Here is a 14313-nt window from a genome sequence, read left to right as displayed (position 1 = left end):
GAGAGGTAGGGAGGGTCTGCACAGGGTGGTGGAGGTGAGACTATGCAAATGCTTGTTTAACATAAAAAGTGAGACAAGTTCAAAAAATCTTGTACCTCCTACGAAAAATGAACAAAAGTGAACAAAATGCTCAATCACTTGGTGTGGTTGCCAGAGAAGGATGTATGATAGTCACTTTCTTGAGGTTGAAGTAAAAAGGCCTCTCACATTGGAACCTCATCATTAATGTTGCAACTTCACCTTCCCCACAGTGCTATGACCTCTCAGAGGAAAAACCAGAGAAGGGGAGCAGTGGTAGTCATATCTATTTTACCCTCTTTCCCTCTACTACTATGGGAACCCACTCACCTAAGATAGGAGAAAAAAACAAATATAAACCTTAGGGTTCTGTTACTCTGGTCATTACCTTTGCATAACATTCTTCTTTGCCTTTTCCCCCCAGTCAGTAGAAAGCACTTGATTAGCTGGTGATTTCTGTCCCTCCTGCTTGAAGTTGAACCACTTTGTTTTTCCTAGAACTGGTTCATAGATGTTGAGCTCCTCGAAAGCAAAGGCTGCATCTTCCTCACCCTTGCTTCTCATCATCCAACTCAGTCTGAGGCATAGTATGCTTAGTAAATGTTTGTAAAATTACCTATTTGTTAACAAAGCTCTAAGCAGCTTACAGCTGTTTTAGTTAACTGACTAAAATCTACATGATTTAAATAGCAACTCTAAAAGTTGTATGTATCTTTCAATTTACCTGTGACAGAAACTTTGAAAACTTTGTTTGTCCCCTTCAATGTGAAATAGATATTTTAGAAGACAGTGTTCTCAAGGACCTGTTTATAATTGACCTAAAACAAGAACCCTTTCAAATAGATTCTGACTGAAACGTAAAAGAAATTTACGAATTCTAGTATTTCTTACATACTGGAAGAAAAAGTGGAATAAATAATTTGATTCAGTTTGATCGGAATAAATAAATTGATTGGTATAGAGAACAATTAATCCCTGTGTGCAGATGCACTTGAGCAAGTATCCATTTATTTAATGAGTTTTTGTCAAGAGCAAAATTTTAAACTATTTAATAACTAAATAATAATTTTGAGTTATTTAATAATTTTTAGATTATTTTGTTAGTGCTCTAAAATTTCCTATCACCCTGATTGGATAGATCAGATAAACTCTTTTTAACTAATACTTAAAAAAACTATCTTATAGTTAAAATAATCTTTATAAAGATCAAAATTAGTTAGAAGAAAACTTCTACAACAGTCCCTTCTCAACTGTGGTGGTTATTGTTTCTGGACAGTCCTGGGGTTTACAATAAAGAAGCATAAGATCTTAGTGGAAACATAGAGTTAAAGGGACCAAAACTTGGGTGAACATTATAAACCCTGTACTCACTCTACAATGAATGAGTTGGGGCCCAGAAGACTGTTCATAAACCCATTTGACCCCAAATGAAAACGGGCAGAACTTTCAGGCTCCGGATGCACGTCCACCTAAAGAGTATTATTTGGTTCCTCAAAGCTTTAAACTAAGTATATCCCTTTCTTACTTGCTAGTAAATGTTCACTTGGGCACACTGAAGATCTCTTGAGGCAGTTTATCCCTGCTGATCTCTCAAGATGTTCCAGGCACTCCTTTGCCTTTGGAATACTGGGCGGATTCAAGGAGTCATGAAACTGTAGACCAATCCAAGGGTCGTAACCGAAGTTTTATTATCAACTACCTTGACCTCATATGACCTTTTCATTTTCAAATGCTTTGCTTTTTCATGGATTAGCATTATGTTGAGAGGCGTTCAGTACTGATGACTGATCATGTTCCTATGCAACTGTTCTGTTTTGTCAATTACTTTACCTATAACCCAGGGGCAGAATTTTTGAAATGTACGTTGTCTTCTTTTTTATTGAAGTATAGTTGATTTACAATATTATATTAGTTTTATGTGTACCACATAATGATTCAGTATTTTTATAGATTATACTCCATTTAAAGTTATTAAAAAATAATGGCTGAATTTCCCTGTGCTGTACAATATATCCTTGTGGATTATTTATACATGGTAGTTTGTACCTCTTATTCGCCCACCCCTACCTTGCCTCTCCCCCCTTGTCTTCTTTTAAAATTCATAATCATTACTGTAATCAAATGGTTCATCCTGCATTCATGTATACATCTCACTACTTTCAATTTTGTTTAAAATTATTTCAACTTTTGCTTCCTTCATAATTCTTCATCTCTTCTTGTTACCACTTTCAACACTCGGGGGATGTTGGGGTAATAATCTATATAAAACATTTAAAAACTAAGCTTAAATATGGCAACCAGCAACAAAAGGTTCAAATAAGCCCATGGTTAAGAGGTGAATGGCTCGTAGCGATGGGTGACGTGGATCAGCTTTGACTCCAGAGCGTAGCTGTGTTTACCTTTGTGCTTGCTCGAGAGTTGAAAGTTCTCAAGTAATTCTTAAGCTTCTGTAAGTGTACTGCGGGTTTCCAGTTAATGTCCCTTAGTAGCTAGCAATTTCAGTAAGAAGCTTATAAATTATTTTTGCTTTCTTGTCAGTAATATGCACTTGAAATGGTTCTCTTACCTCTTTGCTTGTCCTCCAACTACATATTTGAGTTCCTATCCAAATTTATGACTTATGGGACACCAACTCTTCTTTCCAGGGTCTCTCTCCCTCTCCATCCCCTCTTTTTTAAATTTAGTTTTCATTGAAGTAACATTGGTTTATAACATTATATAAGTTTCATGTGTGCAACATTTTATTTCTACTTCTGTGTACATTACAGCGTACTCTCCACCAAAAATGTAGTTTCCATCCTCTCTTTTTATTCTTAGCTCCCCCCACTTCACAGACGAGGGAGTGCATTTTTAAAGCTTGAATTTACTCTTCCTGATGTTTCTTTATATTTCCCAGGACATTGTGACAGTAACCTGCCAACAGCTTTACCACCTTTCTCTCTTCTTTCTTGATTCTTCAAGTTGCCTAACAGTACATTTCTGTATTCTCAGATTTTGATTTAAGGAGGCCTCCTGATTAAGGAGAAATTAGTCTTTTTAGATTTAACCTGTTGTATCAAACTTTTCTAGCTGCTCTATGATTTCCTAGTGTCAGAAACTTAAACTGACTTTATTCCTAACTCCTGAATTTTACTTTTGATGAGAAGTGTAAGTTATACATATAGTCCAAATGTATAGGAAAGGGATAAAAAAAATCACATGGGTATTGTTTGCTTATATTGTTTAAAGTAAATTTCTAAGGGACAGGTCTTTTATTTATTGCCTTTGGCGTTTACATGCTTTAGATTTTCATAGCGATTTCAGTACGTTGGCTAAAAAGCCCCAAAGAATTTAGAGCATGGGCTGTTCCAAGGCAGTCTTTCTCCTACAGCAATATTCATGCATTTGACCTTAGTCTAACAAAGAGATTTATTATCATTGGCCGTTCCTAGCCATTCATTAGTATGTTTGAACTTTGCTGTGCTAGTTCTTATAAACTGAGGCGTTTTGGATCGCTTGAGGCTTACAAACCAAGTAAACAGTTCTAAGGGTGTTGATGATAACTGACGCGCTAATGTATGGCAGAATGCCGCTACCACTAACATAAAATAGACCAACACACAAATCACGGCTATCACCATGCTCAGAGCTTTCTTCCCATGACCTTTCAGGACTATGTTGTCACATCTATGTTGGGTGCTGAACATGCATATATATGAGAGAAAGATAGATAGTACGTTAGTACTTTAGTTCTTTATTTCTTAGACATGCAGTAGTGGTTTATGACTTATAGTGGGCGTCTGTGGGTGTTTATCACCCGAGCTTGTGAAGACAGTAGTGTCTGTTTATAAATAGTTCTACATATAATAGTCCTTGGTTTTCATTTTTAATCCCTGTGGAAATGAAGCAAGAAGTCCTTGATTCAAGGCTTGATTCTGTAACTGTTTGGTTTTGTGACCTTGTACAAGTTTGTCAGACTCTCATAAATTTAATTTACCCATTTGTAAAATAGAAATAGTATCACTTCTCATTGTTGTTGAGAGGATTAAATGAGATAGAATAAGTGAAAGTTCTTTTCAATGTAGAAAACCAGACAGAAATGAAAAGTATTGTTTCTTTGCCTTACCATGATCTTGTTAAAAACCCTTCTTTCTGCTGTCCATCCTTACCCCACACCCAAATAAGACAACCACAAAGCCTGATGTTTTCGTATGCCTGCCCGGAAGCAGAGGGTACCACATGGCGGAATCTTACTCACTTCACTTAGGCTGTGCTGATCCCAACTCCTACCTGTCCTTAGTCTGTGTGCCTTAGTAAGAGATAAATTTATTTCACTACCTCAGAGCAAGTAGAACCAGAATAAATGTTCACCTGCACGGGTTCAAACCCCTGCTGTGCCTCTCACTAGCTGTACAGCCTTTGAGAATTACTCAAGGTCTCTGAGCCTCAGTTTCCTCATATAGAAAGTAAGCATAGTACTGCCTTCTTCTTAGAGTGGATTTCTGAAGGTGATACCTGTGAAGGACCAAAATAAGTGTTTAGCATTTAGTGTATATGGTTAGTAATTTATATGTTATATGGAAAGTTTGGATCCTTCTTTCTTGCAAGTTTCTGGACAGAGGAGATATTACTAAATATTTTATGATAAGTAAGTCAACTTTCATAAAAGGAAGTTTGGGGATTCTTTAAACAGATGGTGTTGACTTTCTTCTTGTTTGTAATGAAGCAAGTCATAAACATCTTCATTTCCTTTTACCATAGACACACACACACACGCACACGCACACGCACACACTTACTTTGCCTGTTTGGTCTTTAGCACAGATGGATATTGTTTCACAATGATAGAAGAAGATGATTCTGGGATGCCTGTGGTCACTTCTGGATGTCTAGGACTAGAAGGCTCAGATTTTCAGTGTCGGGTAAGGAAGATGATTTGATTCTACTTTGTAACCTTTCATTGGCTAGATTTCAAACAGCCAAATTTCAAACAAGATATAACAATTGTTTTGGGGTTTTTTTTTTTTACTCTCTTGTTTTCAGTAATTTGGAAAATAATTTGAAAATTCACATTGGATCAATTCTTCCTTCCTTTAGAAATCAAATATTCATTTTATTTTTGCCGTTAACTTCTGGTTTAGTGACTCATTAGATCATCTTGCTCAAATTCCAGTTTGGTTAATTGCATTAAGCCAAACCTTCTTCCTCAGTTTACGCTACACACGTTGGTTATTACAAATAGAATAGTAATTTTGTTGAAATGCAAAAGTTGCAGTAAGATAATACATGATGATTTGAAAGAAATTATCTAATACATCAGTTTCACCATGTTTGAATAAAACTATCAGAATTTTAAGTGACTTCTCTAAATAGAGTTAATTTACTAGTTTTGGATGGTATGACTTTGAAATTTAGGGGAAACCTACTAATAGCTGTTTGGGTTCGATTTTAGGACACGCCCATTCCTCATCAAAGAAGATCAATTGAATGCTGCACAGAGCGGAATGAGTGTAATAAAGATCTACACCCTACACTGCCTCCACTGAAAAACAGAGGTAAGCTTTAGACATAAAGTGGAAAAGCTTTAGACATAAAGAAAACAAAAACTTGAATTATGCTCTTTTCTAAACGCATCTACCTGTACCATTTTCCACTACTGGGGCAGAGGACTGAGGCACGATGACATAATGAAATGGTCGTTCAAAGACATGTGCAAGGAGTTCTCAGGAAAATAGTTGCATGTGCCTTCACTCTTAAGATTCTTACTTCTGGGCTTCCCTGGTGGCGCGGCGGTTGAGGGTCCGCCTGCCGATGCAGGGGACGTGGGTTCGTGCCCCGATCCGGGAAGATCCCACATGCTGCGGAGCGGCTGGGCCCGTGAGCCATGGCCGCTGAGCCTGCGTGTCCGGAGCCTGTGCTCCGCAATGGGAGAGACCACAGCAGTGGGAGGCCCGCGTACCGCAAAAAAAAAAAAAAAAGAAAAGATTCTTACTTCTTTAACCTGTCCTCATTTCCTTCAGAAAACTACGGTGTCTAGAGCTTGGAGTGGGTTTCAGGAGGATAGAGGAGGGAGATAGTGTTTTCCGTTTACCCCTAAATGTTATTGAGAAGTTACACTTCACTCAAAAACTGCTATTTGGCTACATTCGTTTTAAGAATAAGGACCTTTTAAAGGACTAATTCAGATAATTTGCTGGATGGCATTTCCTTTTATTTATGCTAGAGTAACTACTTTTTAGTCAATTCATACGTATTGGTAAAATGGAGAAAATATCTAGAAAGTTTAATTCTAAGACTATACATTTAGTGTTGCTCATTAAAAAAGACACATACTGCATCCCCAAAGACTCCTGGTTAAAAGCAGCTCCCATGTTTCCTTTCTTCTTGTTCTCACCATAAAAATAAATGATTTGTAATTGTCATAGAGTCCTAAGTCTTATATAAGTAGCTTAAAATGATTTGTCATGATTGATTTTTATTTCTTGAGAGAGAAAATCTTCCCAACAAAATACAATGACATTTCTGGGTTTTGATGATAATATTTTATAACATTTATATGTTATAAATGTTATAAATGTTTATATGTTCATCCTGTAGCCTAGAAAACTCTGTAAGATTGGTTCATAATAATTCACATCAAAAATTCACAGACAGATTTTAATTTTGACAGTCAACATGCTAGGTGTTATGGTTAACAGAAATGGATGAAGAAAGTTCTTGCTCTCAACACATGCACACTAGGTTATGAGAGAGAAACATGGAAATAATTAAATTATACTCAGGCAGGAAAATCTCTGTAGAGTTAGATTATAAAGTGTATTAAGGACACAAAAGAGTGAGTGGCTCACTTTGGGGTGGGAGGATGTCAGAATAGCTTCATAGAAGTGATACCTGAGCAGACTTTAAGGCGGAACAGAAGTTTGCCAAATGGATAAGGCAGGAATAAAAAATTTAAAAATTAAAGTGGCTGACATAAGCCAAGAATTACGCTAATAACTGTTACATTAATTAACCCATTTGAGCTGTGGGGTACTTAGGCTTATTGTTCCCCACTTAACGGTGAGGAGATTGCAGCACACAGAGGTTAATTAACTTTCCCAAGGTTGCACACAGCCTGTGAGTAGCCTGTGGCTCTAAACAGAGGCAATCTAGTAAGTGCAGAGGTTTAGTTTGTAATATTTGAGAAAGATTTGCAAAATACAGGCATATGAAACAGCATGGCTGGTTGGAGAAAGTCCCCTAATTCAGTTGTCTGAAGCCTCACAGTTCAAAGTGGGCCTGTGGGTCAGCAGCAGCAGCATGGCTTGGAGCTCATTAGAAATGCAGACTCTCAGGCCCCACCCCAGACTACCAAGCCTGCATTTTTAATGAGATTCCCCAAGTGATTTACATGCACATTAAAGTTTGGGCAACACTTTTGGTAGAAAAACACCTATACGAGGCTATAGCTAGTGCCAGTGTGTCTCAGCACGTGAGTTCGACAACACCTTGTTCGAACACAATTCCACTGATGTCAGGTTGCTGTAAAATTCTAAATGCTTACTTTCAGTTTTTTGTAGTTATTGCCTTGTGAATCAGTTGCAAAAAGTAGGTGATCTGTAGACAACATTTTGAATAGCATCTGTAGACAACACTAATGTGTTGGGAGTGGGGCGGGAGGTGGGTGAGGAGTGCTGGAAATGAAGGCAGTTGTGCCAGAATCGCTTCGCTCAAGGAGAAAAAGGTTTTATTACCTGTAAGTGGAAGAGATGCGTTCTAGTAGTAGCGGTAGGGTTTAGGAAAACTGACTCAAATGCTGCAGTGCACATACTGTCCTGTAGATGGAGCCAGATTCTAGTTAAGACCCGGCAGGCGGGGGTGGATTCTCTGAAGAGGTTGAGTGCTAGGGACTTTTAAAAGCAGAGTAAGTCTCCTAGAGAACTCGGTGAAAAGGCTTTGAAAAGAAGGGTAGTAGTATTGGGAAGACAGGTCCTTGGTCAGGACAGTAAGGGAAAGAGGATGTTACTGTGGCTGGTGGATTATGTTGAGGATTATACAAGGTGACGGACGTGGGGGGAGTTTAGTGGCTGTAGGGTTTACCATTTTGAACTCTGAGGATCCCAGGTAGTGCCTGGGTGAGGTCTCTGCAGATTCCACCTCACCATTTTGGCACAGTCGTTTTGGGGTCCAGTAAAAGTCACTGCAGGCTGTGGTCTGGAAGCACTGGTCTTTCTTACACAAATATACCACAGAGCTGCTGCCTTTCTTGTTTTTGCCTCTGCCATATATACACATGGGCAGCATTTTTTTTTGGAAGTGGACTGTACATGTTTACTGAATATCAGTAATGCATTGGTCAGAAATATTTGCATTGCAGCCATATTGGATATATGTCTTTATATAGTCATATTGGAGATAGGTATATTTATGTTTTGGTATAAAACCCCCAATAAAGAACAGGGATGTTAAAGAGACATGGAACCATCTTATTTTGATATTTTTAACTTTAGCTGTTGTTTTTATACTTACGAACAACCCTAACTTTTGTGGAGCCGGGGCAATGGTATAAATGGAAGTCCACATACCATTTACCTAATTATTTAAAACTCATAAACCAATGTAGAAGACTGGTAAATAAAATACGTTCTGTTAACCAGGCTTAACAAGAATATTTTCATAGTGATGGGGAACACCAGCTTGGCATTCAGAACGCTTGAACTACTTAGACTTATTCATTCCAGTGTGGGAGTGGGAGTGATTGGGAGCCCCGTTCTTGGTTCTGTCTGGCACTGGGAGAGGTCTCTCATGCATGCAGCTGGACACCTGTTTTGTGTCTGTCTCAGCCTGTTGGCAGTGATACTGTCGGCTGGGAAAGTCTGAATCACTTACCGGGGTCCATACCACTGTGGCAGCCCCCATAGATGTTTCTCTGACTGGAGCTAATGTTGTGGCTAGACTGACCCGTGTGGTTCTTATTATCTAAAATGCACCTCAGCAGCCACTGTCAGAGAAATCTGAAAGATAAGATGTATTATTTGCAAGAACCAGAGGGTACACAGCACACCTGAGGGCCACACAGCAAGGTCACAGGCATGGGGGTGTGGGGACCTGGGGTTCTCCCTTTACTGGGGTCAAAGGTGGGGTGCCTAGGGTTTCACAGTTTCTCTTTTTATTGGCAAATTAATTAATTTTGAAAATTGAGTTATGACTGAAATATAACATTATATTAGTTTCAGGTGTATAACATAATGACTTGATATTTGTATATGTTGCAAAAATCATCACCACAGTAAGTCTAGCTAACATTTGTCACCATACACGGTTACAAAAATATTGGCAAGTTTAAAACGTAAGAGTGGGAATTAGGGCACGGGAAGGGAAAAACAGAATTATTCAAGCGGTCAGTTATCCAGGGAACTTCACGGATGGGGTGACCTGCTTTCTTATCTAGTTGTTTTACTAGTAGTGTGTCATACAGCTGGCAATGTGCTTATTTGAGATAGATGTCTTTGCAACAGATGCCTCAGTAATCAGAAGCTTAATGTCAGGCACCCACATTACAACACCCCAGCCCTCTGGTTTACGCTCTGCCCACATGTCTTGCCCCAGACACCCCTTGGCCACTGCTTGGTCACTCCTCAGGCCTTTGGGTAAGTACACCAGCTTCTTGGTCCACCCTCAGGGAGACAGGGGGCCTCATAGTTTCCAGACACAGGCCTGGGGCCATTTAGGTAGAATTCCAGACTTTGGGGCAACGGCCAGTGTTTTAAATGGAGAGCAGGATGGGACAAATTCTGGGTGGACACGTTGCCTGTGTTCTGCAGACCACTGCTCAGTGGGAAGGGGCCCAGTTAAAGGGAGCCAGAGCAGGACCCTCTAAAGCTCAGGGCCCAGGTCACTGTGAATGGAGTGCTTACTTACTGTGGCTCTTTTCTAAGTACTGTACATACACTGACTCATTTAATCCTCATAACAGCTCAGTAGGGAAAGCACCATGAGCATCACCCCAATTTCTCAGACATGCAGCTAAGGAATAGTGAGGTCAAGTGCTGTGTGAAGGTTACACAGCTAGAGTAAGTACTGGAGATGGGAAATCGGCCTATGACCTCATCTCCCTGAATCGTCTATAAAGAGCCTTAAATGACATTCTCAAAAAAAGAAAAAAGCGTTTATGTATCTAAGAGTTAGACGACCCTAAGTAAGTAGTGGTTAGCCATGTCACAAATAATCAATAAACAAGGTGATTACTTTGAAGCCTCCTGTGTATTATGTTTGCACAATTAGCATTTTCTCCATTCTTAGAATATGGTGTTAGAGGGTTGCTCCCTCTCTCTCTTGCACACACTCTCTCCCTCCGCTCCTCCTCTCTCGTCCTCTTCCTTCTAATTTATCATTTATTAAGGCCCACTTACGGGCTTCCCTGGTGGCGCAGTGGCTGAGAGTCCGCCTGCCGATGCAGGGGACACGGGTTCGTGCCCCGGTCCGGGAAGATCCCACATGCCGCGGAGCGACTGGGCCCGTGAGCCATGGCCGCTGAACCTGCGCGTCCGGAGCCTGTGCTCTGCAACAGGAGAGGCCACATCGGTGAGAGGCCCACGTACCGCAAAAAAAATAAAATAAAATAAAAAATAAGGCCCACTTACGTATTAATACTAGGCTAGTGGTTTTCAAACTTAGGTGCATCAGAATCACCTGGGGGGCTTATTAAAACACAGATTACTGGCCCCCACCTAGAGTTTCTGATTCAGTAGATCTGAGTGGACCCCAATGATTTGTCTTTCTAAGGAGTTTCCAGGTGATACTGATGATGTTGGTCCAGAGACCACACTTTGAGACCCCTGGGCTAGGCGTTGCCTGATAGATTGTTACATATTATTATAGTAGACTTCCTATAAACCTATGTGTCAAACTAGTACAAAGCAGACACTGTATTATTAAAAGATGAGAGGGTTAAAAAAATCCAGCTCACCATTTTGTTGTTGTTGTTCTTTTTTCTTAATAATAGCTTTTCTGAAAAAGTTAAATGATTAACCTTATCTCAAAACATCTGTATTACTAGGTGCTAAATAATAACAGGCTTAGGTGAGGTTCTGTTATTAGACATCAGAGAAGTACTAAGCGTAGGGGTAGATACCTACAAATAAACTGTCTTATTAAAAAATAAACAAGAAAATCTTTTCTACCGATCCAGAGTTTTTTCACTTTTTTTTCCAACTTAGATGCATTTAGCAGGAAATTAGAGATACAAAATCACATCCAACAAATATTTATCAATGTATATGTAGATCCTTGAAATTTTATTTGTCATCTTCTGTTTCAAAAAAAGATGATGAAGAGTGACCAGAAAGCAGCGGAAATTCTTCTATGAATATTAGTTTTCCTTTTGTTTTGCTTATTCCATTTCAGCACCAGCAAAGCAGAATACCCTGGGACAATATTCTTTCTCCTGAAGGAAGAAATATGAAAAGTAATTAGATCAAATGCAGCACCTTCATTATAAACAATAAGATATGATTCGGGAAGCCCAGTCACACTGCAGCTGGTGCAAAGAGGAGGGAGACAGGTCTGTTTTGATGGAGAGGGTTGTAGGGAGAAGTCGTGGTGCCCTGGTGTCTGGCTTCCTGCCTGCAGAATTAGTGCTGAAGGGGCACTGAGATGCTGGAAGGGATGATGTATGGTTCCAGCGTCACATGGTTTGACCAAGATATTGTGAGTTAAATGTTCTCTTGAAATGGTGTGTAGGCGAGAGAATTTGATGAGGTTTTTTTCCTCTTCCCAAATTACTTATTTTTGTTTTTTTTTTCAAATGAGCACTTAAAGAAGTGAAAGACTGGTGTTGAAATGAACAGAAGCCCTTTGCGTTATTAAATGGGATCCTTAAACTTGGCTTTTACAAGAGCAAATAAAGTTCATATAATTTTTTGGAATACGTATAGTTTGTGTGTTTAAATATGGGAATTACTAATATACGGTACATGTATACTTCACGGAAAATGTATCCGAAACAACTGTTTCTGTTTTGAAATAGGGTAATTTCAATGTAGTTTAAGTAAAATTATAATACAGGATTTACAAAGCTAAACTTTACCTTATTATTTTCTTACTCCACTAAAAAATATATTCTGATCAGTTTACAGATTTGTTTAAAAATGCTATTGCTTAGCTTCGGGTATTGCCAATTACAAATTAAACTCAATAGGTAACCGGTATTTAATCAGTGAAACCGTCTCCCGTATTCTCTATAACACAGATAGGTTGAATATATGATAGCATCTAGAATGCAAAGGTCAGTTGCAGAATTTTCCTTCTGACACATATGTTATGGTTGTGGCAGTATAAACCGGTACATGAGTCTGAGCCGAATTCCTGGCCAGGGAATAGCTCTTAACATTTCTGGAAATGTGCAGCTTCTAACTATTTTGGAAATTCTGGCTAACTTTGTATTTGGGATAGGTGAAAGAAATTTATAAAGAATTAGACTTTTCCTTTCTCACTGAGCACAGTAATCTGGATATAACAATTCTGTCTTAACTTCCTTTGTTACCAGAAAATATAATGCTAAATCTTTTTCTGCAGGAAAATAACTAGAATATTATGTCTCTGTTCTTATAGTGAATTTGTTTCTAGATGTTACTGTAAGGTGACATCCCAATCTATGGTGAAGGTAAATTACTTTACAGTATTGTTGGTTGACTAAAATCCTCTGACAAGAATATGCTTTTCAGGCACTTTGTGCTCTATTAATAGAAAGATGTCTCCAATTTATCTGTGGTTATAACACTGAGAGCACATATAAAGATGTCTTCGGGCCATCGTATTTCCAAGACTCTTTCTAGCAATATGGTTTTTTATTTCTTATTGCAATTATGAGCTATCTTCTAGCCTTATAGAAACAGTCCTGGCATTTTAAGCAGTTGCAAACCAGTTAATTATCAGAGAGGAGACAAGTAATGACAGAATGCAGTTTTGTTAGGAAACCATTGGTGATTCTTACTTGCCTCTCAGAGAGAACCAGACTTCCCTAGAGAGTTCTCCATTCTGCTTCCCTGAGCAGTTGGAGTGACAGCCAGGTAGAAATCTGCTGGCCTAGAGAGAACTGTGGGCTCTGTTCTTTTCCTGATATGTATCTGGAAGTGTTCGCTTTCCAAGACTCTGGCAGTGACTTGAATGTTTACATTGTTAATGCTCTGAGCACAGGTAATGGCAGATTAAAACATGACAGGCACGACCAACAGAAACAAAAGGCATATTGATAAGACTCCCTATTTATGACAAAAGACAAGGAGGCAGCAGGGGACAGGTTTATTGGGGCAAAGAAAAGGAAAATGGGAAGGTAATGCTAGCCTTTAAAAAAAGTACTTGATGGTAAGGAAAAAAATCCCTTAGATTCTTTCTGGTCTCATTGCTCTCATAAATCAGAAATCTAATATGATGAGTAATAAATACACTGTTCTTGGGCTTCCCTGGTGGCGCAGTGGTTGGGAGTCCGCCTGCCGATTCAGGGGACACGGGTTCGTGCCCCGGTCGGGGAAGATCCCACATGCCACGGAGCAGCCGGGCCCGTGAGCCATGGCCGCTGAGCTTGCGTGTCCGGAGCCTGTGCTCCCCAACGGGAGAGGCCACAACAGTGAGAGGCCCGCGTACCGAGAAAAATATAAAATAAAATAAATACACTGTTCTTACGGTTCAGAGTGTTCTGCATTTACGTGGAAAAGTGAAAGTCGATGAGGCTGATAGTTTTTAGTAAAATTATATCACTTGAATGAAAAAGTATTCTGTATTTGTATACGGAAAATACGTTGTGCATATGTAGTTAGTTACTCTCGTTTTGATAGAGTATCCAGCGTCCTCTTTGATTTTCTGCAAAATCAGGCTTTTTTGCTTTTGTTGTCCTTAAAATTGGAAATAGATTTTAAGCTGTTTGCAGTGACATTATGTGCACCATGGTATTTGTATACATGCATGTGTACAAACGTTGTTAATTGCTCTCTCACTGGCGGAGGTATTGTGCTCATTTTGGGTTATTGTTGACTTTGCCTATAACCCAGAGGAGTGGGGGAGGTAAGGAGGGAAATTTTACTAAGAAAATTCATTGTGTAAAATCTTAGCCCACGTAATTTTAAGAGCTTACAAATTATTTTCAAGATTTCCTACGCAACACTTTTTGGATAATGCATGTGGTAATTATATATGATTCCTGTTGTTGTTAAAGGCTGAATGGCTCTTTGAATGTGTACTCCAGTAGATCACGGTCTTGAACTGTTTCTCTGCTCAATTGCCAGTGTTTCTGAATTTAATATAAAACTGCTTTTTAAAAAATGGTCTCTCATTTAGTCT

General features: G+C 39.1%; 1 protein-coding gene across 7 annotated transcripts in view; it reads left to right on the top strand.

The window, feature by feature from the left end:
* BMPR1B (bone morphogenetic protein receptor type 1B) overlaps positions 1-14313 on the top strand; it is a 382378-nt gene that overhangs the window by 329061 nt on the left and 39004 nt on the right. For all 7 annotated transcript variants that reach the window (XR_010943189.1, XM_067736925.1, XM_067736924.1 and 4 more), the window contains 2 exons: positions 4817-4919; positions 5450-5552. Coding sequence is in view for 6 of the 7 variants with exons in the window: in XM_067736925.1 (XP_067593026.1) it covers positions 4817-4919; positions 5450-5552 (206 nt within the window). In the remaining variant the exon portion in view is untranslated. The remainder of the gene's footprint in view (positions 1-4816; positions 4920-5449; positions 5553-14313) is intronic.

Source organism: Pseudorca crassidens, chromosome 4, assembly GCF_039906515.1.
Source record: "Pseudorca crassidens isolate mPseCra1 chromosome 4, mPseCra1.hap1, whole genome shotgun sequence".
Lineage (NCBI taxonomy): Eukaryota > Metazoa > Chordata > Mammalia > Artiodactyla > Delphinidae > Pseudorca > Pseudorca crassidens.
The sequence above is the reverse complement of the archived record's forward strand: the minus strand, read 5'-3'. Positions and strand labels throughout refer to the sequence as shown.